General features: G+C 42.1%; 3 protein-coding genes across 6 annotated transcripts in view; 1 reads left to right on the top strand and 2 right to left on the bottom strand.

Annotated features, from left to right (window-relative positions):
• The window catches only part of camk1da (calcium/calmodulin-dependent protein kinase 1Da), a 63,627-nt gene extending 53,856 nt beyond the window's left edge, over nt 1-9,771 (bottom strand). The window contains exon 1 of one of the 3 annotated variants that reach the window (XM_037122160.1): nt 9,420-9,771. In XM_037122160.1, coding sequence (XP_036978055.1) covers nt 9,420-9,517 — 98 coding nt within the window. In that variant the 5' untranslated portion in view covers nt 9,518-9,771. Of the gene's footprint in view, nt 1-21; nt 229-7,517; nt 7,609-9,419 lie in introns of those variants that run through there. The other 2 variants (XM_037122161.1, XM_037122162.1) reach the window with 2 other exon arrangements.
• A 3,415-nt stretch (nt 9,772-13,186) lies between these two features.
• On the bottom strand, nt 13,187-21,026 carry cdc123 (cell division cycle 123 homolog (S. cerevisiae)). The gene is made up of 13 exons (XM_037121254.1): nt 20,742-21,026; nt 20,377-20,448; nt 20,000-20,063; nt 19,443-19,475; nt 19,157-19,252; nt 18,098-18,204; nt 17,386-17,437; nt 17,024-17,099; nt 16,380-16,502; nt 16,092-16,120; nt 15,889-15,990; nt 15,629-15,766; nt 13,187-14,306 (listed from the first exon to the last, which is right to left on the bottom strand). The coding sequence occupies exons 1-13, from the start codon at nt 20,813-20,815 to the stop codon at nt 14,253-14,255; spliced, it is 1,020 nt and encodes a 339-aa protein (XP_036977149.1). The 5' UTR covers nt 20,816-21,026; the 3' UTR covers nt 13,187-14,252.
• A 428-nt stretch (nt 21,027-21,454) lies between these two features.
• nudt5 (nudix (nucleoside diphosphate linked moiety X)-type motif 5) lies at nt 21,455-25,610 on the top strand. Of its 2 annotated transcripts, none has more exons than XM_037121258.1 (10): nt 21,455-21,562; nt 21,886-21,959; nt 22,738-22,805; nt 22,902-22,954; nt 23,065-23,172; nt 23,424-23,519; nt 23,698-23,799; nt 24,138-24,146; nt 24,306-24,359; nt 24,458-25,610. In XM_037121258.1, exons 2-10 carry the CDS (start codon nt 21,903-21,905, stop codon nt 24,565-24,567), a joined length of 657 nt encoding a protein of 218 aa, XP_036977153.1. In that variant the 5' UTR covers nt 21,455-21,562; nt 21,886-21,902; the 3' UTR covers nt 24,568-25,610. The 2 variants fall into 2 exon arrangements, with proteins under 2 accessions (XP_036977153.1, XP_036977154.1); XM_037121259.1 differs by lacking the exon at nt 21,455-21,562 and adding an exon at nt 21,587-21,769.
• The last annotated feature ends 222 nt before the right edge of the window (nt 25,611-25,832 follow it).

Raw genomic sequence — 25,832 nt, 5'->3', positions numbered from 1 at the left:
TCTGTCTCATCCATTACTCACAATCAGCAACTACGTTACACAGATCTCACGTCAGGGTGGGACAACAGGCTGCCAACTGAGCACCAACCGCCTTCAGCCGACGCTAACTGTGTATAGGCTTGTGTACACAGCGTTTTTTTGCAGCCAGAAAGGTGCTGCCTTTGCACTGGGGAGCGCTGGGATTGAATCACAATCTTTGACTCGACGTGGGTTACACTGACTCGATGGAAATCCTTCTTCTACAAAAAAAAAAAATTCTATGTAAAGATTTCGCTTTTTCTCTGGACCCCGTTCAATGCAGTACAAAGCTCTCTACTTCTCCAAACTGAGGCTGCGCTGATCAGTGATTACTGTAGGGAACAGACCGACCATAGATATGTACTTTATGTGACCCCACTTCAAAAAACACGAACTATCCCTTTAATCCAGCTGATTGCAACCATTTCTCTAACTGCTTTTTCATTTTGGTGAAAGGTTTGATATCACTTAACTGAAACACACAGAGCAGGTTGAGGGGAAATAGGCTCACCAAACAAGTTAATTCTGATATTTCATCACAACAACAAAACACAGATGGCCTGAAATGAGCTATTTCCATCTCAATTTGCCCGACAGGATGATTTCCACACAGACAAGAGAAAAAATAATGCTGAATGGCTGGACTTCTGGTAATACTGTGGAATAAAACTGATCATTTTGTATCAGGTTTGGCACTGACTTTGTTTGTTCTAGGACAGGGAGATAAAGTGGTTCATGAGCAAATATCGTATAAATATTAACTCTACAGCTACATAGTGAATATCTACAGACCACCAAGAGATCTCAGAAAACACAGTGGCAAATTGGAATAAAATCGAGCAGGGAACTTTCACACACCACAGAGAAGAAAATCAAACTGATATAATGTTCCCTGGAAACATAACCGAGTTCTGCTGAGAGATGGCATTATGGTGATAGCCCACATTTCCATTCACCGCTACATCGCCGGACTGCGTTGAATTTATCTCTTTTTGCAAAGTTCCCTCGTCTCGCTCTGAAAATCAATCTCGGCCGTGCAGCCTGTTTTCTCGCTTGCTGCCATCTCAACAGGAGACGAGCAGAAAGGAAAAGAAAGAGAGGAAAGCTCAGATCTTAATGTTCCTGCAACGGACAAAGCCTAACAGAGAGAGAGAGAGAGAGAGAGAGAGAGAGAGAGAGAGAGAGAGAGAGAGAGAGAGAGAGAGAGATGGAGACAGACCCAGACTGAGACGGTCTGGTTGATGATTCATCCCGGATTCAGAACAGTCTGAACTGGGCAGTCGTTACTCAGGTGAGCCTAACACTGCCTGCATTAAATCCCTATTACTGTGCCAACTCTTAAAGCACATACCAGGAGAAATGCCGCATTTCTCAACCAAGGGGTCACGGATGAGGTTCTATAAAAACCTGGCAACCCTTTCTGACGTGCTTTCATAACAAGATGATATGCTACAAACTGTTTCAGCCCTTGACACCAACTCCTGACTACATATGAATGTCAATCCTGTCTACATGTGCCGTTCATTACTCGTACTTTTGCATTCTTAATGATGTGCACACCAATTTGAAGCCTCCCAGAATGGGGCAGACGGGATGGTGGGAGTGGAGAGTGATGTTTTGCTGTATTACATTTATCACTGCCACTGCCGACATTTGACGTCTCGCTGATATACACTCAATGCATGCTGCAAGGCAATGAGTCCGACCCAAATCTGGGAATGTTTGTTTCTTCTTCTTTGTTTATATGTAGAATCTTAATAAAAATTGTGATTGTGAAATGTGATTGTGAAATCAAATCTAAGCATATACCAGGAAGAGAGTGCTGTTTTTTTCGGCGCAGAAGCTCGCTGAGTTTTTAGTGACGGCAGATGGTGGAAGGAAGGGAAGGCTGATTGAAAAATCAACTCCAACATATTCATGCTTTAGCGGTGGAACAGGACACCCCTAGCACGCCCCGAGGCCGTCCCCTTAGGCTTATATATGCTTCTACTCCCCACCCTCATTGCTTTTCATTAAAATTCCTCTTTTCCACTGTGTTATCTCTTCTTCCTCTTCCTTCTCCTCTGCTCTGGTATTTTGTTGTATTTTGCACTTCCACTGTCAGAAGCAGCGGAGCCTCAAGGGAAATATGCTAAGCTGCCGTCTGACTTGCCTCTGTGTTCAGGTAGAAGCTGTGCTCTGCACAAAAAAAAAAAAAACTGACAACTGCTAACTGTTAGGCTTTCTTTCAAATAAATATTAAAATTACAGCGCGAAACACTGTCATATAAATAAATGTATTCCCCTTCATGTGCACCTTGTTTAACTTAGCTTTGTCTATGTGTGTCTTTGGGTACTTTTGTATGGTGAACAGGATTAAGAAGTGTTTAACTGACGAATGAAATGAATAACAGGAAATTTGAGAATGTATTAAGCATCGACCCGAAACCCAGACGTGCTACACTGCTTCGCACTTAAGCTAATCACTGTTATGGTTTGCTGACTGAGTGCCGCTGTATTTATCGGTTCTAACAGGATATACAGGTAACGTAGGGAAGCTTGAAGAAAAACTACGCACAGCGCAGTCTGAAAGCATTTCCCCGAGGGTAACCACAACACACGCCGGCAGATTTAATCTTGATTTATTCAGGAAACAAGGTCTGCTCTATTTCACCGGCATTCTGCTTCATGGTCACATTTCACATCTGACCACAGGCATTAATGCTCAGAGGAGAGGACACCTTCGCTTAAACTGGTTCAACAAGCTTGTCTCTCAGAATTATCATATAATTTTTTTGTCCATATATACAAATCTGTTGTCAAAGAATTTCTGGTTATCAGGACTATAGCTGGGAAATACTGAGGAATCTAATTTCCAGAAAAACACAACTCAATAAACACATCATAAGCCAATAAAAAATAAAACATCCATTTTTATGTATTCATTCAACTGTTTTTTTTAATCATTATTGTAAGTTTATAAGACCTGATGGTCTAAATGCAGTATCTAAGCCTTGTCCACTCTGCCAGGAAGGTACCAAACACCTGACCTCAGGGGGAATTGCATTTCTCAAAAGCAACTAATAAAAGACCAAACAGGTTAATAAAGAAGGACCAACAACATATTATAGGTCCTGAAAACATAATTTCTGCTTCAGATTCTTAGTACAAGTAACTGATTGCCTGTCAAGGTTGAAACTGATTGCTGTTCACATCAATCAAGATTTGACAACATCTGAATCAGACTCTGATCAGAAAGAAGTATGCAGGATTTTAATCTAAGTATTCTGGGGCCTAATTGATTTTTTGGGCTTCTTTGGAGCAGTGAGCGAGTTGTAAACATTGCATTGACATATTATCAACTTTTAAATTTGTTATGATTAAATTATTAGCAAAACTGTTTACGTATCCAGTAGACATGGCGCAACATTAGCATTCGTTTGGAGTCCTGTTTCTGGTCTCCTGTCCAGAGTTCGCTAGCTAGTCGCTTACTTTGTCCTTGTACTGTTTAGTGCTGGCCAGGTAGCTTTCAGGGGATTATATGAGCCTTCTTACTCAAAATAGGAGCTGGGGGTTTGTCACTACAGGTAACCTTTTGATAATGAAAATAAAAAATAGTGATCAGTGCAGCTTTAAGCTTTGACTCCTACAGCATTTAGCAATAATTCTATAAAAAACTCGTACATCTTACTCTTTTTCTGATTCAAACATGTTAGATGACCAAATCACTTACTCATACACACTGTGCTTTCTCTCTGCTGAGAGAGCTGAGAGCAGAGAGCTTTAACAAATGTATTTAAGCCCAAATGACCACATAATGTCTTCTGTCGACTTCTAATGACGTTTTCAGAGGCGAATATCCTGCAGGGAAACGGTAAACAACACTGATCACACAACTCTGCTGACCCCCAGCACCCGGCTGTCCTTGATGACCAGAATATGGTCAGCCTCCCAAACGCTAACTTCATCATAACAAGCAACATTTGTCTCCCAGCAGGCTGTGGCCCTGATTTCCCCCTCAAACAGCAGATGTTGTTGTTGAGACCCTTTAGGATTGCACAACAGGCCTGCAACCAAATCCACCACTCAAGAGCTTTACCATCAAGTGTCCTGTTTCCTCAGCTGCCCCACAGCACCTGTATTCATATTGTGTCCCTGATACGTTTATGCACAACATTTATGTCTGCAGATCGCACAGAGACGTCATTTCTTTTGTAGGTGTGTAGTTGGTTTAACATCCCCATGTTCAGCTGTTCATCTTGAAATGTCATTTAATAGATCACAAGGAAACAGCAGTAAGGCTTGCTTCCTTGCCTGACAAAAACTGAGTCACAGCGGGATATCAGGGCACGTTGCCCCCGACAAAAATGGCAAGTGTGAAGTGTTTTTGACGCGTAATGCCAAGCTTCAGAAAGAAATCTGACTTTCTTATGTAAAGCAAATGCATGAAGTAAACGCTACTGTAATAAAGTGAGAAAGTGAAAGGTTACAAGACAAAAAAAGTGGTTTAAATGTCAACTTTCTGGCAGTGCATGTCTTCAGAAATGTCTTGCGCTCAGAGAACGATTTTCTTCTGGCACAGATAGTGATGCTTCACTCCGTCATTCACATTTAATGTCTGAATGACTGTGGAACACGTGGCTGTGTTTACATACATGAACAGCAACTCACAGGCATGCGTGCGGCTGTCGGATGATGGAGCCATGTGTGTCACAACAGCACACAGACAACAGGCTTTCAGCACGGGGCCATTATAAGCTGGATGTGGTCGCAGGGTGGCTTAAAATAGAGCGCTGATCCGATAATGGACTAAACTTTATGATCATTAATACTCAGGTCTGGACACGTGTCAATCTGTGTAGAGAGATGGATGGTGCGCAACCTCCATGTAGACACACACACACACATTATTTCACATGAAATGCATTTAGTGATGAGGAGAGTCCTGACAGCTGGCAAATGCAAGCGTTTCATTTGCTGCATGTACAAAGGCGAGACTTTCCCCCTCTGCTGCTTTTAAATGTCCTGCTCAGTGTGTGTGTGTGTGTGTGTGTGTGTGTGTGGGCGGTTTGTGTGACATGACTGTAGCTCAAATTTTAGTAGCACTGGGATGCCAAACAGAGACGAGCATATTCACTGTCAGTCTGTGTTGAAACCCTCCGCCCATCTAAAACTAGAAGATGGACAAAAGTACCACCAGCATCACTAACAGAGACAACAATCACAACAACTAAACCAATAAAGGATTATTCAGGCTTTTTTTTTTCCGGCCGTAGTTCATTGGTATTCTGGACAGTATGTATAAAAGGGAATTCACATTCGGATTTACCCTTAATTATAGTGGTTCAATTAACAAAGCTAAAACGGTCGCTTATCTGATCATCTGACATCTCCACATCAGACGTTGTTGTTGCTGGCTACTTGTCCAGGGAGTACCCTGCCCTCGCCCGGAGACAGCTGGGATTGAAATGGAATCAAAGGAGTAATTGTAGGTTTGAGTTTACCGATCCAAAAAGAAAATGAGCAAGTTGACCCTGAGTAAAGGTCATTTTGTCAAATCACAATTTTCAAACAACAAAAACATGAGTACTGTGATCAATACATCTAATCTACAGCTGCCATAACAACGTCTACAGCAGCATCCTAACAAAGAACAGCAACAAGGTCAGCGCCAGCCAACATGAACGTCACATCAGCAGTATGCCAACATCATCAGCAAAAACATCACGGGAACAAACGACGCAGATAATTTCACGTGCATCAGCGTAATTGCCGATGACATTACCAAAGCCATCAACAACAGTAACTGGTTCATTACAGCAACAACAAACCACAACACAATTCGGCAGGCTGAGAGGAGGACTCGACAGAAGACTGGCAGAGAAAAGAGAAGAGGAAGGAACAGATGGACAGATGAACAGAGGATAAGCCTGCCGACATACTGTGAGTATTCACATTTCAATCCAGCGTGGTCAAATCTGTGCGCGTGTACAAATTTAGAAACACACACACGCACGTGCATCCAACAGTACTAGACATCTAGGCACACACACTGCTAGAAACGAGGGGCCAGCAGTCCGCTGATGAAGTTGTCACACAGAAAACAATCATCTTTTGTTCTATTTATAAGATGTTATTTATAACGGCAATAAGAGAATAGAAACTTCAAACTCTGCATCGTGGCCTCGTCTATGCTGTGGAGAGAAAGGAGGGCTTGTTGGAGATGAGCACAGATGCATACAGTGGGACGTATGACAGGGCTGCAGACATAAAGAGGATGATATAGAGAGACATAAAGAGAGAGGAGGGGGGGCTCTGCAGTCCCAGAAACAGTGGAGAGAACAGTGCCAGCAGCAGGGAAGTAGAGCATCAATTAAGGGCAGAGTGCCCTAGATGGCACAGTGACATTCCCACAATGCATCGCCATCATGGCCACCACTTTACTTTGTGTCTCTATCTCACTCTCTCTCTCTCTCACACACACACACACACACACACAGATCTTACTGCAGAGCCACTTGGAAAGGCACTCCAGTGTGTCCGTTTAGTCCCTGACCTCTGGCCTCAACCCACAGTCTAAAAACATTAGGCTAATCTAAACTTTGGCAAACGCTGTGCTGAGTAGCACTGAGCTGTGATGTGCTCTCAATGACAGAAGTAAACATTGGAGCTGGAACGATTAAGTGACTCACCGATTAGTTGACCGAATTAATAATTAATTGCAATCTATTTGGAAAAATTGATTGAGTCATTTCAACATATGCTGGTTGCAGCTTCTCAAATGTAAAACGTATCTGATGAATTTCTTTGTCATTTATGATTATAACCAAAGAGTCTTTGGGTTTTGGACAGTTGGCTGGACAAGTTGGTCACTTTGGGCTCTGGGGAATTGCAACGAGCGTCTTACCACCTTTTCTGACATTTTATAGAAATGACGTAAAATATTTGTTAGCTACAGTTCAAGTTTTCACCCAGACTGATTCTGCTGTCTTCATCTTCTTCATCTCTTTCGTTTGTCTTTTGCACTTGTTCTCACTGGGATCCCTCCTGCTGGGAGATGCGTCCTACCTGACACACGCACATGCACACACACAAAGAACACACACTCCTGTTGGTATTGAATTATTGAACAGGGAGCAACAGGGACACACAGAGAATACACACCAGGGGAGGGTAATAAGACACCGATGAGAGCCTCATGCACATGCCTGCATTCACACACACGCACACACACACACACACACACCTGCCAGCATAAACTAATACTGGCAACATTAATCCAGCATTAGGGGACAGAAAAATAGTATATCACACACTAAGAAACAGCCACAACTGAAAAGCTGCGTCACACACACAAGCACAACAACACACATGTTACAGCCAGTGTGTGTCAGGGTGACCCAGTACGAAGAGACAAAATACGGTGGGTCAGTGTCACATCTGGGACATCACTTCCCGTCAGTGCAGATGCAGCTCAGAAACGCTGATGAAGAAACATTCAACGCTGCAGTAACACTCACATCATTCTCAAGCTTTGGCGTTCCCACGTGTGCTCCTGCACCTGAAAGCAACACCATTGCTGGTGAAACTGACTTCTTCGCCCTGCTGGCAACAACACATTTTTGTTGGGTTCCAGGCTGCTGCTTTCATCCCTGTTCTGTTCACTGATAATAAACAAAAAAACCAAACACTCGTCTGTTTCTGACTGAGTCACTGCTACATCTCTCCTCTTCCTCTTCTTCCTCCTCTCCTTCATCCTGCAAATCACTTTCCCTCGTCTCCCACATGCTCACCTCCTCCTATTTTCTGCTGATGTGTGAGGTTCAAAGATCCGTCGGCAGCTCTGGTTAATGTGTGCCAACAACATGGCTGACTCGGATCACTGAGTCTTGTACCCTACTGCATCCTAAGTGTGAATGTGTGCATGCTTCACATCCGGTCCAAATTTGAGTTGTGTTTGGAGGAACAAACCCCTAGCTACTGTGGTTTCGCTGTCCATCCTCATTCAGTCATTACACAACATGACTGAACTTCCTACTCAGAGGGAAGTTTTCCTTATCCCTGCTCAGTTAATCCCAATCTGCATCCGCACCGTTTGTCCTCCTCCAGGCTGCCATCCAAATACACCCAACTCATTCCTCACAGCAGGGAAACCAGAGGGGGCAGACTAGACTGGCTGTGAGAGTGGGGGGGGGGGGTTATTCTGCTGCAGTTTGAATGAGGAGAGGGAAGATGTAACAAGGAAGAAGAAGAAGAAGAGGAAGAGAAGGCATTTCCTAACATGGATCTGGAGATTAAAATCTCCTTTATGACCTGTTGGAAAGAGAAAGTAAAAAGCCAGCCCGGTTGCGAGCCTCACAGTGACACCGTTACTGCTGCAGGGAGGCTGAAATTCCTGCGGTCTGTTGGAGCCTCGCTGTCATCAACAAGAAAATCCCCTGAAGGAATATTAAACAATGTGCCAAAACAGATGAAGCACTGAATCATTATAAGCTCATAATCATATAGGCTCACCACAGTCATCCCAAAGTCCCTGTAAAAACACCACATGGAGCGGAAGAGACTACGTTAAAAACCACAGTGACACTGGTGGAGCGTCAGTCACGACAGGAGAGATCAGAAGAAATGCTCAGAGGGTCAGTGTGAACCGGATATAAATTAATTATGGAATACTGAACATAACATGAACACGACTGCATGGAGTGTGCCGGCAAGCTGATGTCATTTTGTATAAATATGAAAGGAATTTCATAGTTCATAATTTAACGAGAGGGTTCAAGACACAACATGGATTAAGTGTTGTGTAAAGAGCTCTAAAAACCCTGATGGAAGTTAATTAAAAAACATTACAAAACAACTACACCTGATGTAATGATACCATAATGCAGAGGGCAGACTAAGCCCAAGTTACCACATGGTACGTGGACATTTGTTCAACTAAAAAAACACGAATTACTATAATAATAATAATAATAATAATAATAATAATAATAATAATAATAATAATCATTATCTTAGTCATTCTATTTAAAAGTGAAAAATACATATATCCACATAGAGTCGGACGTAACACCTGAACACATCGTGTTGCGTTTAAGTGTGTGAAAACAAAGCAAAGACAGATGGTTAAAAGTACGCTGATCTGTTGATAGCTAAAATGGATAAATGATGAAATAGCTGATTAACACTAATGGACACACGGAGGAAAAAGCTAAAAGTAACGGATAAATGGCTCAAAGAGTTACTTCAAGTAGTGTTTCAGACTTTCAGAATATAATTCCAGGATTGTAATATTGCGAATTAAGTGCGTAAAGGTGACAGTGAAGTCGGTCTGAAGCCCCACATGTACGCTGAACCCCACCGGGAGTGTTATTGTAACATCACAGAGGTATCTCAAGTTAGGTGAAGCTCCGTGTACTCACGTGCCGAGCACTTCTTTAAAATCAAAAATCTTCTTGATGTCGTCGACTTGTTTCTTCCACGTCTCTCCCCTGCCGGTGTCTCCGTTCTCCCTAGCCATGGCGCTGCTTTACCGGCCCAAGTCCGACCGACACTGGGCTGCGGGAGGAGGAAGGATGCGGAATGTGTGTGTGTGTGGGGGGGGAGAAAATAAAAATAAAAAAGGGAGTATTTTCTGTAAAAACAAAAAAGAAAAATGAAGCTGAGCTGGGAGTGAGAGGGCTGGAGTGTCCCGGTGGTGTGCGCTCCGCTGCTGCAGGACCATGCGAGTCCTCCTGCAGGTTACCGTGTCCCTGCCGCCTCCCTCCTCCTCTTCTTCTCTCGCTCCCGCCTCCCCCTCCTCCCCTCCGGCCGTCTGGACAGCAGCTGTCAACGTCACGCGGAGATAAGAGCGCTTCTCGTCGGGGCTTTCAAAATAAAAGCATGTGGATTCGCACGGTGAAGCAATGGGAGGACGTGAGCTATTATAGGACCTGTTGTCGCCATGGTGTTGCGTTACCAATGAACTATATACTACTGCTGTTACCAGTAATATAAATCACCACCACCATCATCATCATCATCATCATCATCTTTATTATCATCATCACTGTTACCATACACAGTGTATATATATTGCTTGTTTTATATATATATATATATATATATATATATATATATATATATATATATATATATATATATATATATATATATATATATATAACAAGCAAAATAACAAACAGGGACACTGTTAATCAATGTAAAAGGTAATTAAAAATGAAAAATGAAATCAGAACAGAATCAAGATTTGTAGCATTATTAGATTGTAACAGCTTATGGAGTAAGCTTTAAGTAGGCTGTTTCTAACGGCTCTAATTGTTTAGTGGTTTGATTTGATTTGAACAGCCAAGTCAAGCTTGACTCTTGAGTCTTGACTCCAATCCAAAAACTCGATTTTTATTGTTTAATCTAACAGTATCACCTATCACAGTACCTCTTATTATCAACTTCAACATGTATTTGTAGGACAAATTGCAATTTCTGTTGTCTTTATTTTGAAGGCAAATCCCTCCGTTTCCTGCATCACGCATGTTACGTACGTGTACCTTGACCGCGGACCTGCTGCCACCTGCAATTGTCTAAAACGCCGTTAATTGCTGCGCTGTCGGTCCATTTTCTGGGTTTCCACTACTCCACCTACAATATTAGGCATTAAAATGTTCTCTCTCTCTTCTTGCCTCCCTAACTGTGCTGGCTAATTACTCTTAAACCGAGCCTTATTGTGGCACTGCATGTTGTTATGACAGTAAATGGAGCTGGCGGAATGCTGCTCATGCGTCCTGTCCGGCACCAGAGAGAGGGGTGGTGTGTGTGTGTGTGTGTGTGTGTGTGTGTGTGTGTGTGTGTGTGTGTGTGGGTCTGGTCAGGACGTGGCAGCAGTAAATTCGCAATGCGCCAACTTGCTGACAGCAACCATCATGCTCCCGCCACTATTTGGAATCCCCAAAGGCGTCGGCATGGCTCAGTACAGCCGGCCGGGGATCAGCGGTGAAACCCGGGGTTACAGCTGCACGCTTACCTGGGTTCAACCGGGCCGCATAACACCTGGATTACTAAATTTCAGTTTGCAGAGGAGACCTGATCCAATGGACTCTGACAGCTGCAGGGGCTGAGGTCATCCCAGGCCGGGGCACACACACACACACACACACACACACACACACACACACACACACACACACACACACACACACACACCAGTCAGGACTTCTGGCCTTGTTACTAGTGTCTGTGTTATACTGTAGGGAGACACAGGAGGGAGGGAGGGAGAGGGAGAGGACAATGTGTTGCAGCCTCAGCTGCTCATGAGTATTCCGGCTGCAAACTACTGCAGCTCTTCCTCAGCAGCAGCCGAGGAAAACTCCTCTCCCTCCCCTCTCCTCTCATCCCTGCCTCCTTCCTCCCCCTCCATCCACATCCTTTGGTCTGAGTCAGCAGATCTGACCCCCACTCCCCTGATGAAAGATGATTACCCAGCTGCAAAGGGAGAGGAGGAAGAGGAAGGAGAGGAGGGCATCAGAGAGATGGTTAAAAAGGAGGCATGAAGGTCGAGGGAGATGGAGGCGCAGACTCCCTCTGTATGCAGCTTAAACACCGCCATAAATTCCAGTCGACCTGTTTGCACACATGCAGGGATGAGCTCATTGGCTGGGTGTATAAAGGGAGTCAGAGAACCAATGAAGAGCCACATGATGGGCTTTTGCCCTTTTTTCCCCCACAGAGGACATTTTGACAGGTCACAGTAAAAAAATAAAATAAATAAATAAATACATTTTTTTAAAAAAAGCACAGATGTAAATAATAAAACAGCTGATTGGCTCACTGTCATGCAGTTACAGCACCTATGCTGTGCTCTCTGTGGCAAGTCAAAATGTTTGGTTTATAATAATAATAATAATAATAATAATATAGCTTCTGCTGTTTCCTGGTGTGATGAACAATGTGGGCCAATCCTCTGAATTAAACCTAAAGAGAGCGGTGCAGACGAACCGGTCTTAAGCTGACGGACAAAGAAATGACTGTTATCTTTTGAGAGCTCTTCAGTCTCATTTTATAGCTTCAAACTGTGGCTTTTTGATTGTGTAGAAATCCGTAAACAGAGACAAACAAGTTCATATTTATCTTTTAGGAATGTTTTTTTTTTTTAAGATGGCATATACAGTATATGCGTATAAACTACTCATGGTATGTATCTTAAAAAAGCTAGTCTTAACTTTAAAGTTGCATCAACCTTGGCCACTTGGGGGCAGCGCAACAAGCTGTAGACACTACAAGTTGTCCAGTTTTAAGATGAATATGTTAGCCAACAGTTGCGTATTTACAAATCCAGCAACTCGTGAGCAACAACAGCATTCATTTTTGTTGACCAGATGATTCGTTTTCCATCTCCTTTTATCCATTTTGGTTCTCCACCTTCTCCTGAGGCAAATAACTTTAGCCAATTACCTTTAGCTGCTAAATGCTCCACTGTGCTTACTAGCAAGGTGGCTTGTCGGTCCCCTGTTTGGTGGCGGGTAAGTAGTGTACAGTCACTTGAAGATGCAATGTGCAACAACTGACATCCTGTCAAATTCATATTCAAAACAAATTGGAGGCACCATATCGCCAGATAAACCGCTAACTACTGCTAACTGTGGCTACCATTAGCTAGTTAGCGCAGTTAGCCTTGCATGATCTTTTGTCATTAAAAAAAAAACATTGATGCAGCTTTAAATTGTGTGAAAACACACTGAGTTGTCAGTTTATCATGTACACTTAGCTAAAGCTAATGCACTCTTAATACAACAACCCTGCTATTTATATATAATGTGAAATCGAACTAGGGTATTTGTAAGGTTTTCCCACTTATCAGGCAGAATAAGCCAATACTGAGCTCAGTCAACAGCTCTCTAAATAAATAAGAAATTAGTAAGCCCTTGCATGTCTTTTCAAGTAAACAAAATATGCTACATAATATTCTCTTATATTGTTTACATCAGCCTGATGTTGATTGCCAGATGGAGATCATCAGTGGCTAAGGTTGGTATTGACCGGAAATGGCACTGCAGCAAACTAAGTGCAAATGAAATGTACAAAGCCTCAATTAAGAGCAGCTATTTGAGCCGTGGAACAACACTGGTCAGATGTCAAGGTGTGTATTAAGCACAACAAACCCTGTGTACAAATATCCACCACGGGTCAAGCCAGGTCTCCTCTGGTTGCTCTATTTACAGCCAGGTTTCGTTTTCATAATCATGATTAACGTGCAACATTCCCTCCGATATGCACCTTGTATACTGTTTCCCGTCCACGGCGTTTCACCCAGGGAGCTGTAACTCTCATCACACCAGCTCTTTCCATCTCCCTGTAATTGCTCTATCAATCCAGTGAAGGCAAAGAAAAAAAAACCCAGACAAAATGAACTGCCCCGTGTCATGCATGCACAGCTCATTTAGCTCCTGGGCGTAATGAGAGCTGTTGCGTAAAAGCACAATCAATTTTCTAATGCGCTGGGTTTACAGCGCCCACCAGACTGACAGCCGAGCCAATACACGACAAGAAGTTTAATGGTGTTTTTTCGAGTAACAGTCGACAGCGATGCATGATGGGGGGAAGAAAAAAAAAAAAAAAAAAAACAGGAGTCAAAAAAAGAGCGCCCGGAGCGGCTGGGAGCGATGAGTGTGTCAAAACTGCTCAGAGGAAATTGGCAGGGAGGGATGGAGGAGCGGGGATGGCTTGGACAGAATATTAGAGGTGACTCAGTGATGAACGGCTTTAGTGGTAAATAAAGAAGTCTGTCCCAGCCTCATGACACACAAACACACATGTACAGTGGGGGGTTTACATCCAGAGACATGAGGCGCCGCAATAAAGTTACATTAAGTATCGTACACACCCATTTCAAAATATAAAAGCAGGCATTTGTTACAGTATTAGTGGATACGTCCCCTTGAAGTGACACAAGCTGAACAACACTGTAGAGGACTCCCTCCCCTCACCGGGCCGTCGCTGTCTGTCACACGGTGCTCAGCATCCTCGGAGGCAAAAGAACATTGAATCCTCGAAGAGCCGTTAACATGATCTGCTATCCAACACGTCCTGTCAGCATAAAACACTATGAGCTATCTAGGAACCGTACTGATCACAGGAATTAAAAAAAAAAGAAAAAATAAGCCTGAAACGGGACAGAGACTACAGAGTCACTTCATGCGGAGAACATTATGTAGAGGGTTGTTGACACTAGCAGCTATTCTTCAGGTTTCAGAGGAGCCGTGTCACTGTGGAGCGTTCTCCTCCTCCTCCTCAGAGTCTTCCTGTTGACTTTTCTTCTGTAGAGAGGACAAGGAGTAGGAGAAGAGATTAAACTTCAAGATACACGCCGTCTTCCCAGGGTTATTTTCTAGTGTAAAGTGTAGTAGATTCATACTTGAGAAAAAGACTTCTGAATTTGTGATATAACAGACCCCACTGCTGGTCAGGAACAAATCCTGCATTATGTTTAATGCCAGCATACTTAATAATTCTACTCTTTACAATATCTGCACGTGGCGACTGCAGATTGACTGATTTAGTGACACTTGGCAGGGAGGACTAAGAATGTCTTCATAACGCCAGCACCAGACTTCCCTTTGAGATGACACTTTTGTTTATTGATCACTTTGGGCAGCAAATGAGCCTCGAGCAGCTGCTCTGTCAGAAAATATGACAGAAGAAGACAAACGGCCGGTGTTCTTCGTAAATCTCTGCAGCTACGCTTCGGCACCGATGCAGCTTTATGTAGCTAATGGACAGTGCATAAATATAATGCAAATTGAATTTATTACAGTATGTAGATGGAACATTTTCCCTGAATCCTTTGTGCACAGGCTTGCCATTTGAAAACAATGCGGCAATGGCGAGCCCTGTCACCAACAATGCAAATCATTATATCAAGAGGTAAATACAGTGTAAGTACATAGACTCACTACAGCAGAATACATTCCAGCTATTGATACATTTAAAAATGGTGTTTTGTATTATGAACCTCTTAAGTATTCCATCTTTAGGGTTGGGGATACAGTAAATTAAATGTTTTTACATTTCCGTTAAGGTCTGAGAGAAATACACAGGCAACACTTGATGAAATACTCCAACCTAATAACATCCAGAGCTGCAGTGATTAGTCGATTATCTGATAAGCTGATCAAAAGAAAAGTAACTGTGAACCAATATGGTAATCGATCAATCGATTCAGTTATTTTTCCACCAAAACCTCAAACACTTGCTGTTTCCAGCTTCTTAACTGTGAAGACTGGCTGCCTTTTATTGTCATTTATGATAGTAAATGAAGAGTCTCTGGGTTTTGGACTGTTGCTTGAACAAAAGAAACAAGATGAAGCCGTCACTTTGAAAATGTAATGAGCATTTTTCGAATAAAATGTTGCGGCCTGAACAATTAATCGTCAGAATAACCAGTAATGAAAATAATTGTCAGTTGCAGCCCTAAACCTGACTGGTTTTCCTCTCCAGTTCTCTCTGGTGTCCATACCTTAAATAATTTGTTGAGCTGGTCCTGACTGCTATAAAAACTACAGCAGTGTGTGGTGCTGTGCAGCAACCCCACAGGCTAGCTAAACACTATGATAAAGAACCCTATGTAACAACATCCTACCAGTTTTAAGAAGTCAATGAGTTTGTAGGCGTCTTCTCCAGCGGAGAGGTCGACAAAGTCACGCGGGATCCTGTAGCTCAGACAGGGACTGGGCTGCACCGTCACCTCGCTGTTGGTGTAGCGAAACGCCGGGCCTTCCTGCACATACAGGGATTCATGATGTTAAACTCTTTTCTGAGCCTTTGTTACATCAGAAACAAAGGTACCTTTTGTGAGGGGGAAAAAAAAAACCAAAAAAAAAACATGAACCGAAGGCCGACCTGCTGCTGGGTGATTTCTCCAGACGTCAGCTCCTCCCAGCTGAAAAGCAGCGAGTCAGTCACCTCTCCGAACGGGTTCAGATCGATCAGCCACACCCTCCCCTTCGACACACACACACACACAGAATACACATGTAGGCGCAGCTTAGCATTTACACCGCGTTTCTTCAAAACGGACTGTTTTAAAATCCATCAGTGCTTACCTGGCTATCTCTGTAGACATCAAACACAACTATAACAGAAAGAGAACAACTATGTTACCATCTACACATATGTAGTCATTAAACATTAACATTATATACTATTTCCACATTTACTGCCAAGTCAAAAAAAAAATGTCACATTTCATCTCTGCATTTTCTCATGTCGCAATATCCTGTGTTCAGCTGTAAATATTTAATGCCTCCAGCAGCAGAGGAGAGCTGAAGGAGGTGTGGAGCAGTGAGAGAGGGGGGGGGGGGGAAAAAAAAAAAAAGGACGCAGATGCTCACAGTCTTCGTCCAGGAAGTTGTACTGGATGTGCTGGCTGAAGAATCCCTGTATGGCCTGACAGATCTGCTCCTCCTGCTTCAAGATGTGCTGGTAATACTGAGTGTAGTCTCTCTGGGAGATAGCTGGGAACACAGAAAGACGCCATCAGCCGAGCTCAAATTGAATTTTATAATTGTTTCTAAATTAGCCCGCTGGGTGGAAGTACAGCTCGAGCGTCATTACACAGGGTTCCTACACCCTTTTCACGCATTCCAATTCAAGGACTCATCAAGGACTATCCACGCCCAGCTCCCTGAAATTCAAGGACCCATCACTTTCAATGACCCCATGTCTATTTATGTCTATTTTCAGCCGCTTTCAAGGCCTTGCTTTCCCCCCCTCAAACTTTCAAGGATTTCAAGGAGCTGTTGGAAAGCTGATTATATCATTGTTAAACACTGGTTTCCATATTCAGCTCAGTTTGATAAATCCACCACCCTCTAGCCGCTCTGTAACTGTAAATAAATCCAGCATGTTTTTCATCCAACTTGTAGGCTAAGATGTAAAATGTAATGGAAATATGATGGTCTCTACAGTTAACAACAATAAGTAATATCACAGCGATTGACCAATGAGCTGAGTGTAACTGCAGAGTTTGTTTTACCGATCAGCTTGTTCTCTTTGACGAAGCAGCGAAACTCTCCACCAGGAATCAGCTCGCTCCACTTTCTCAGGACCAGCTGAGGACAAAAGACAGCAGGGTGGATAAAGTCCATCGAGGTATGAGTGTGTGTGTGTGTGTGTGTATGTGGTCTATGAAGGAGGGATCAAGTCTGACTAGATTTGACTCGAAACAAAGTTTGAAAACAGGATTTTCTTCAGAGCAAAGAAAAAAACAAAAAAAGCCCTAACTGCATGACAGGACATGTAAACTTATTCTGAACACAAGCTAATTGCAAACTGAACATCCTTTAGAAACCGTGTACTGCTGCTGTGTGTTTAGATTGTCCTCTGAAAGTTAATTACCTCATAGTTTATAACAGGATCTGGGGAGTCCTGGTCACTACATACAAGGAATCTGCGCAAAGAAATGAATGATGGTTACCACCTTGAAATAAAAACTACAATCAGGGTGAATACAACTATCAGACACTTGAGTTTCATGCCTTTTAAGACATTTTCAAGATTAGTTATAACCAGATTAAAGACACATTTTTGGACAAATCATCGAGGATGGTTGTATGGACATTTAGCCTGTCACTCAAACTGTTAAGCTGATATTATGAATTGTAATGGGGGAAAAAAAGAATCACATTCATAACAAATGCAAAACATTTAAAGGCTTTTTACGGACACCCCGTACAATGCATGCTCTGTAGCATCACATGGCTTTGCACCTTAATTTCGATGTTATTTTACAGTGCAAAACGCTTTCCCTGGCTGCCCTCAGGAAGTTTAAGTAGATTTAAACTTGTCTAACAAACAATCATATATCATGAAAACAGTTTTCCCCAGGCAGCACCCTGCAGTAAATCAGCCGCTGCGCTAAACGTTTGAGAAGTGCGAGGGCATAAATCTACATCACTGCGATTTCTCCAGCTGCCACGTGTGTTTTACTGCAGATTGAAAGCAGCCCGCGCGCACACCAAAGCTGGTTATTTTTTTGCTGATAGCGGTTGTCATCTAAATGCAAAATATGCGCGCGCGTGTGTCGATGTTGTCGGATGGAGAGGCTTACGGCTGCGTGAGGTCGTGGGTGATGAAGTCGGAACTCTTGAAGAGCAGGAATATATCGCTGAGGCTGTGGCACTGCAGGGAACTGTTCAGAGCGATCCAGTTGGCATCCTGAAAGACACACACACACACACACACACACACACACGCACAGTTTTTTAAGTTATGCCTCAATTCTTGGTGCTGGCAGACTTCCAAAAGGCAATTCTAATTTGTCTCTGCACTGAACAGGAGAGGGCTTTTAGCCAACAAATTATGTGCTTATGCTACAAATAAAAAGAGGCCATGTGACACACTTTTCTAATGAATGTAATACTCCCTGTCACAATGATTATATTATCCACTTATCACATGATGAATGGGCATGATCTCGATCATTTTAGCTGACCTTGACATGGCCTGTTGCGTTTACATGCGTGTCTGTTTACACAGGAACGTCACCAACATGATGCCAAAATAAAGTGCAGGGATTTCCTCCGCCATTACAAGTCTTTTTTCACAGTGCCTAAGCAGAATTAACAGAAATAAAACCATGCTGAGTGTGGCGACCCCTGCTGTTAGTCAAGAGCCTCTGTGTGTAACCTGATGGACTGTGGGATTGGTGAGCAATAAATGCCAAGTTAAGGAGGAGGTCCCTGCTCCATAACTCTATCAGCTAAGGGTCCTTGGTGTGGAAAACTTTGACGACCCCTGCACTATAACACTACTCTGAGCGTGCATGCAAATCGCAAAGTGGCAACACAACAAACCTAAAAGCTCAACTATTGTCATCTCTACACCCCTGTGCCAAACGTTGACATTTTTTGACACGGCCATACAATTTACTGTTTTGATTGTGTGGTTTAATTAACTGTTTTATGTTTGATCTATTTAGAACATTTCAGCATTTTTCTCCAATTCCAACGTCTGAATATTGTTGAGCGTTAAAAACTCATTGCTCTTTGAAAGGGTGTACTTGCATAAAATTTCAATACTCAGCACTGTCCAACAAAAGTATTCAGGCCAATCTGCAACCTTAAAATAAATCAGTCATACAAATGACATCATGCGTGCTGTGTTTTACCCGAGGAGCGCTCCAGTTGAGTTTGGGAAAGACACGCCCACCCAGGGCGTTTATAGCCTCCAGCACTTTAGAGGTGAATTCTGGGAACTCAGGAGCCTAACAGACAAAATGACACATTACATACACATTTCTGTTTAATGCAAAGAGTGGGTGTACAGCATCAAAGTGTTCAAAGGTGTTAAAAAAAAAAAAAAAACTTTTTCAAGCGGGAAACAAATGTATCATGTTTGTTTGGCCTCACAAATACAAACAGTGCAACTGGATGAGAAACTTTAAACATGCTTACAGTGACAGTGGTGGTTGTCTCATCATCTGACCACTAGAGGGAAGCAGAGGACCAGAAACAGGACAGGAGGTTAAAAATATGCAGCTTAACACATTTCTTTTTGCCCTTTAAATGCTGTGTCAGTGCTGTTAGGTTGTGTGTTCACCAGACAAAGCAGCTATGTCAAAAGCAGTGGCAAAAGAAGATGCCGTTTCTTCTCTGGAAAAATTTAAAACATGTAATTGTCATGTGTGTTCAATAACCAAAGTTTTGTTATGATGTATGAAGTAACTCTTCGTTTTAAATGTGAACGATGTTTCAGAGTTTCCCTAAAGACTCTCTAACTTCAGTCAACTACAGTCTTGGTCTCAGCATGGGTATGTTAACAAATCTAGAAATTGGTCACAAATAATTTGTGAATGTAAAAAAAAAAAAAGAGTGATAAGGTGACTTCTCAAATGACAGAAGAGGGCGGAAACTTTCCTGTGAAATGTAAGCTATTTCAGGGTTGTAATTTTTAAATTACAGACTCATTTTCTTTCAAAGAGATGAGTGGAAAATAGTCTCTGTCCCTGTACCTGAACGTCTTCTTCTGCATCCGAGTTGCTGTTGTTAGTGTGAGTCTGCTGTGTGTTATGGTCACTGAAGGGAAGAGAAACAACAGATGAGTTTATCACCGTAACAACAGGATCAACCTGTATCACCTGCTACGTGCACACCTCTTAATTTCTTTACGTCAGGGTTTGCAAACACAGCAGGCCGGGTCAACCATTCTGCCAATACAACACCAAAGGAGGAGACCCGAAGATGGGACTGAATTTTGACATGATATTTACACCTCCACTTATGAGACCTTACGTATGTCACTCACAAAAGACTAAATGGCAGGATTAGTGTGTTTATGATTAGTGTGTTTATGATTAGTGTGTGTGCGAGTGTGTCAGTGGCCTCATACCTCCCAGAGACTACCAGTGTCCCATCGTCCAGTAAATAATCTATTACATTCTGAGGCAGTGGGAGAATCAGACTGGAATAAAGAAGAAGAAGAAGAAGAAGAACATAGCATATAAATACATGTAAATAAAAGACCACACACATACATATGTCAAAGGCAGAACAAGATTAAAGAAAGCTACTCTGACAAAAGGATTTTAACGCAACAATTAGCTAAATATTAGCAAGAAGATGGAGATGGCAGCTATGTGCTTCTGTCTGGTAGCTAGCGCTAGCTCTTAGCTAAATGGACCACTTTTTTTTTTTTTTTTTACAGCGACAGTTGAAATGTTTTCTGTTATTCAAGCACAAATGATAGCTGTTTACCTTTTAATCGTATGTTTCTTGAATATCGGATACCAAACCGAAAACTGACAGTTGACAACTTGCTCCTTCTTCATGCTGCAATATCCTTTAACGGAAATGTGTCCACCAGTTAATATCTTCCGATGCCAGGATATTTTGGAAAAGCACAGCGCCGCATTCTCACTCGACGCGGCGTAATTTTGAGGGAATATTACTCCTCAGTTTTTACTGTCATTAATGGATTTAATTCCCAATGTTAAGCCGCAGAGGCTTTATTGTTAGATTTCTATAACAAAATAGTGTTTTCGGAGGTCGGATGTCTTTTGGAGGTGCACGTGTAGGCGTGGTTGATACAACACCCGCTGACTAGAGACATAGATCGTTTAACCAAACGAGCTATCACTCATTTATTGGCATGAAAGTTCCAAGAAACAAAGCGTCATGATGCAGAAATCAGTGCAAAACATGCAGCAGTAATATGATCCGTTTATGATTTAAAATGGAAACAAAATAAACATCTTAAACAAATTACACGCGTTAGTCTTCATTCTCACAAAACACTGAACATTTTTATTTATCTTTTTTCAAAAGATTTTTGTTACAATTACTTGAAATGAAATTAGTGCTAATCCAAAAGAGCTGCACGCGTTATTATGTTATGTCCTTTAAAAGTATGGCACTAATGACTCAGAAAATAAATAACTTTATGTTTCCATTTTACCGAGGACAAAAAAATTGGACTCCGGTGACGTTTTCGATACCCGGAAGTAGTGCCAGAGTGACTCCTCATTCATTCCACACCATCTCTTCTAGCTTGTACCTACACTTCGTTTAGATTTCACGTGAGTTAAGTTTAATCACTTCCATTTGAAACGATTGTTAAAAGTTCAAAAACTTGCGAGCTCCGAACCCTCGCGGCAGTGTCAAGTGCAAATCAGCTAGCTGCCGTAAACTGAACACAGAAACGAGCTAAAAAGCAAAATGTTGAAATGTGCAGCTAATTGAGCAACTCATGATCGGGGGCGACCAGTCCGGTCCGCATTAAAATGGTGGTTCTCTGTATTTAGTTTTAATTCTCAGCCCGGGCTCTTGATGGATACTGTTCAATTTGTTATTTCAAACTTTTTTTCTTTTCTTTTTTGACTCGACTGTTCTTCATTTCCAGTCGTCCGGACACTGAAAATGAGCAATTCAGGGGAACCCAAAGCGGTCACAACTCCACACATAGTGAAAGAAGAGGTACGTTCGGGTTTGTTTTTTTAAGGGGTTTTATAAATGATGTCCGGACAGAAACTGTGACAGCTGCTTTAAAATACTCCGCAATGGCTCTAACCTGAAGCCGTACATGTCCGCTGACAGTTTTGGGAGCGTGACCTGCAAAAAATGTGGTCTGACGTAACACAGTGGAACATCAGTAAATCACGTTTATGTGTAAGATTGACAATTGTGTTTTAGTGCAGGGCTTTTGCATTGTTTTGAGCAGAGGCTGCGCAGGTCAGTTAAAAGTTAATAGTTTCATCGCAGAATTGAATTAAAGCTATGATAAACTGATGCATGCAACACAAACATGAACAAACCAGTTTTTAACTATGGAGCCATGTTGGGCCCTTGAATTTGAGGGGAATTGGGTCTGGAGAGTCATTCCAAAGCCACTGAATTTGATTTTAAGGAATGTAGGATCCCTGCTTACTTATCACTATAGATACAAAACAACAAGCTGCTTCAAAATACTATACTTGCTCCAAGTAGATACAAAAGTACATAACATATCAAAGTAACAAAAAATATCCTTTACCAAGTACAACACTTTATCTTAACCCTTCAGTTAATCTAAAAACAAAGCAGAAGGTTCTAAGTTCTTTCAGTACAATTTTCCAAAACAGGCATAAGATAACCACATAAGTGCTTCTCTGTAAGACAGTTTCCACTGTTCAGCTCAGACTGTACTAAGTCTTTACTGTCTAGTGTTTGGTGTCTAGTTAGTCTCAGCCTGGTGCTTTTCCTTCCTTTCTCGCAGCTCATTGCAGCAGGAAAATGGGTGAAGCTGGAGAAGACAACATACGTGGACCCTGCTGGAAACACCAGGTACTGTTCCGTCTTCCACCTGACGTGGATTATCATCTGCTGCACAAGTGTCCCGCGCAGGGTTTCACTCTCTGATTTTTTTTTTCCGCCCACCAGAACCTGGGAGACTGCGAAAAGGACGACGAGACAAACCAACACGCAGGCAGATGGTGAGCATCTACGTACTATTTGTTTTCCTGTTGGCTCATCAGTCGGGCGTGCGCTGACACTAAGGTCAGATGTTTGAGCTAAATCGGCTGCAACGCTCTTCTTCCTGCAGGTGTTGGGATCATCGCGCTGCTGAAACGGACGCTCCACAAAGACTGCGTCGTGATGGTGAAGCAGTTTCGTCCCCCTATGGGATGCTACACTCTGGAGTTTCCTGCAGGTCAGAAAGTTTTTTTAAATTTTTTAAAATAGATTCCTCAAACATCCTTACAACTTTTCATTTTCAGTCCAGAGTTTCACCAAAAAAACCCAACCCTTTTCATTTGAACTTTTCATGTGGTAAAGTTTTGATTTCTAGTCGCAAAAACATCTTACATCTCATTCCTCTTCCCACATAATGGAGCTGTTTGGACTTTTACAAATTCTGTGTGTGTATTCTGACACTTCTAACATTGTATCTGCTCTGCTCAGGGTTGATCGACGAGGGTGAAAGCGCCGAGGCTGCTGCCTTGAGGGAGCTTAAAGAGGAAACCGGCTACAAAGGGGAAGTAGTCGGAGTCACTCCAGGTATCGCCGCACAGAGACTTGCTATACATTTGATTGCATTAGCTGCCTTTTGAGGTCGTATCCTATCTACTGAGTGTGTTGGAGAGGTTCAGGGGTCAGCCATAAAAAAGAAGTTCCATGCTCATTTTAATCTCAGGAACACATAATGTTGGTTTTAATGTTATTGTTTGGATCGCAGTGACCTGTCTGGACCCCGGTCTGTCTAACTGCACCACCCAGATCATCATGGTCAACATCAACGGAGATGAAATGGAGAATATCAACCCAACACAACAGCTCGGTGAGCAGACTCTCTCCTTTATACACCGAGTAATACATTACATACAAAAAAATGCTCAAATATCCCAAATAAAGGCAACATAATAAAGTAAAAAAGCACATAACACATTAATAAATGAAGATTTTAAACATTTGGCACAGTTTTTTTGGCAAATAAATGACCCACACAGTACAAGTCTAGGAACAGGTGTAAAATATAAACACAAAAATCAATTAATATACCACCTCAACCCCCAAAAAGTTGTGACATTGTGAAAATGTTAATGTATTTTAAGACTACATTTTGTGAATGATATACAAACCTGTTGGCTAATCTTGATCTCCATTGTTCTTCTGCAGGTGATGGAGGTGAGTTATGTTTGATTTTTTATATATATATATATATATATATATATATATATATATATATATATATATATATATATATATATATATATATATTTTAAAAAAATAATTTCTCCTCTTATAAAGCAACTCCTCACACAAACCGTTATCCTCTCTTTCCAGAATTCGTTGAAGTCATCCTTCTGCCCCTCGATGAATTCCAGACGAAAATAGACCGTGAGGCTCAATGTTTTCCACAGAGTGATGTTGGGATGTGAGCATCAAGACCGCCTCGAGAACACTGACCTAACCCTCTGTCCGTCCTTTCCCCGCAGAGCTGCTGAAGAAAGAAAAAATCGTGGTGGACTCCAAAGTGTACATCTTCGCCATGGGGATGGCTCAGGCCTTCTTCAAGCCGAGGGAGCTGCCCATCCTGAAGCAGTGAAGAGGAACGCTCAGGGAGGAGGAAGTAGCCTTTTGCTGTTACACAGGACTGGAAATGTATTGGAAAGGAAATTTGAAGTGTTCTAAATTAAATGAAGAAATTGTACGAGAAGTTGTGGTTTTAGACTTGATGTGACCTCATATTTTAATGTTTGTTTTCTCTGAGGTGCAGTGACCATCCGCGGAGCGATACATCAGTTAGACCACCAGTGTGTTTAAACAAGCGAAAAAGTGAAACGAATGAAATCAAAGCCTTGAAAAACTTTAAGTGAGCCTCTGTAGCAGCCCTGATTACACCACATGTCCTGGACCACTCTTTGTACTCAGCGAGGCGAGGCCTGAAAACACCTGGTGGCCATTTCAGGCTTCAGTCTCGTGTGCCTTATGTGACAAATAGTCATTTCCAGGTTTTTATGAGATTGTGAAAGGTTGACAAGATGTTATTTTTTGTCGTTTTTATGAAGCGATTGTACAACATTCCTTTCCACATACTGTTTCCCAGATTTAAAGACAGAAAAATCAGCCAATTAACCATTCCTGTTTTAAAAAAAAAATATTACAGGTGATCTACCATGTAGTTAATTCTTGCTTCATTTACTTCTTTGTTTTCTTTTTGTTTTTCTTTGATAACAATAGATTTTGGAGACAGCGTGCCAGACTTTTTTTGCACTGATGTTTAACATGATGACAGAGAGCAGTCGGAGCATTAAATCCTACAAGCTCACATCCTTCCTCTGGATCTTGTCTAAAGACATCTCATAACTTACTTTAGAGGAGCCATTAGTTAGAAAATAAGTCACGCACTGTGGTAATAGTTACAGATGGTAACTGGCTTAGTATATTAACAATGTTAACAATATGGGGGGGTTGTCTTTGTCCATGTAACTCAACTGTAATGTTCATCAGAGGTACTGTGTGGATAATGTGGAAATGACTCATGCTGTGCCTCCAGTCTCATTATGGTGCAATTAACTGGAAATGTACCTAACCTAACCCCTAAAAATGACTGACCAATGAATAAAAGTGATACTACATTTGCTCTTACCTCAGTTTGCGTTTCTGCTTCGAACAACTGAAAGTTTACCGAAATGTTATTCAGGTATGCCATATCATGCACATGCTTGAAATGCACGGAAGTTAACAGTAACTTTTATATAAAAGCACTGATGTGGTTTCCCGCCTACAAACTGCCACACGCGCCAGTCCTCTTGGTTCAGTAATGCATCCATAGGCTGATCCGCCAACCGAGAATAACATTCAACGAAG

Source organism: Acanthopagrus latus, chromosome 14, assembly GCF_904848185.1.
Source record: "Acanthopagrus latus isolate v.2019 chromosome 14, fAcaLat1.1, whole genome shotgun sequence".
NCBI classification, from domain to species: domain Eukaryota; kingdom Metazoa; phylum Chordata; class Actinopteri; order Spariformes; family Sparidae; genus Acanthopagrus; species Acanthopagrus latus.
Note: the sequence above shows the minus strand (reverse complement) of the source record. Positions and strands in the feature narration are given on the sequence as shown.

What these genes read in the sequence shown, in the direction of transcription:
- cdc123 (XM_037121254.1), bottom strand. Translation starts at nt 20,815, where the DNA reads ATGAAGAAGGAGCAAGTTGTCAACTGTCAGTTTTCGGTTTGGTATCCG. An exon ending in ACACTGGTAGTCTCTGGGAG is followed by an intron (nt 20,064 to 20,376) that starts GTATGAGGCCAC and finishes TCTTCCCTTCAG; the next exon opens with TGACCATAACACACAGCAGA. An exon ending in TCATTGACTTCTTAAAACTG is followed by an intron (nt 14,307 to 15,628) that starts GTAGGATGTTGT and finishes TCCTCTCTACAG; the next exon opens with AAGAAAAGTCAACAGGAAGA.
- nudt5 (XM_037121258.1), top strand. Translation starts at nt 21,903, where the DNA reads ATGAGCAATTCAGGGGAACCCAAAGCGGTCACAACTCCACACATAGTG. An exon ending in CACACATAGTGAAAGAAGAG is followed by an intron (nt 21,960 to 22,737) that starts GTACGTTCGGGT and finishes CCTTTCTCGCAG; the next exon opens with CTCATTGCAGCAGGAAAATG. An exon ending in AGTAGTCGGAGTCACTCCAG is followed by an intron (nt 23,520 to 23,697) that starts GTATCGCCGCAC and finishes TTTGGATCGCAG; the next exon opens with TGACCTGTCTGGACCCCGGT.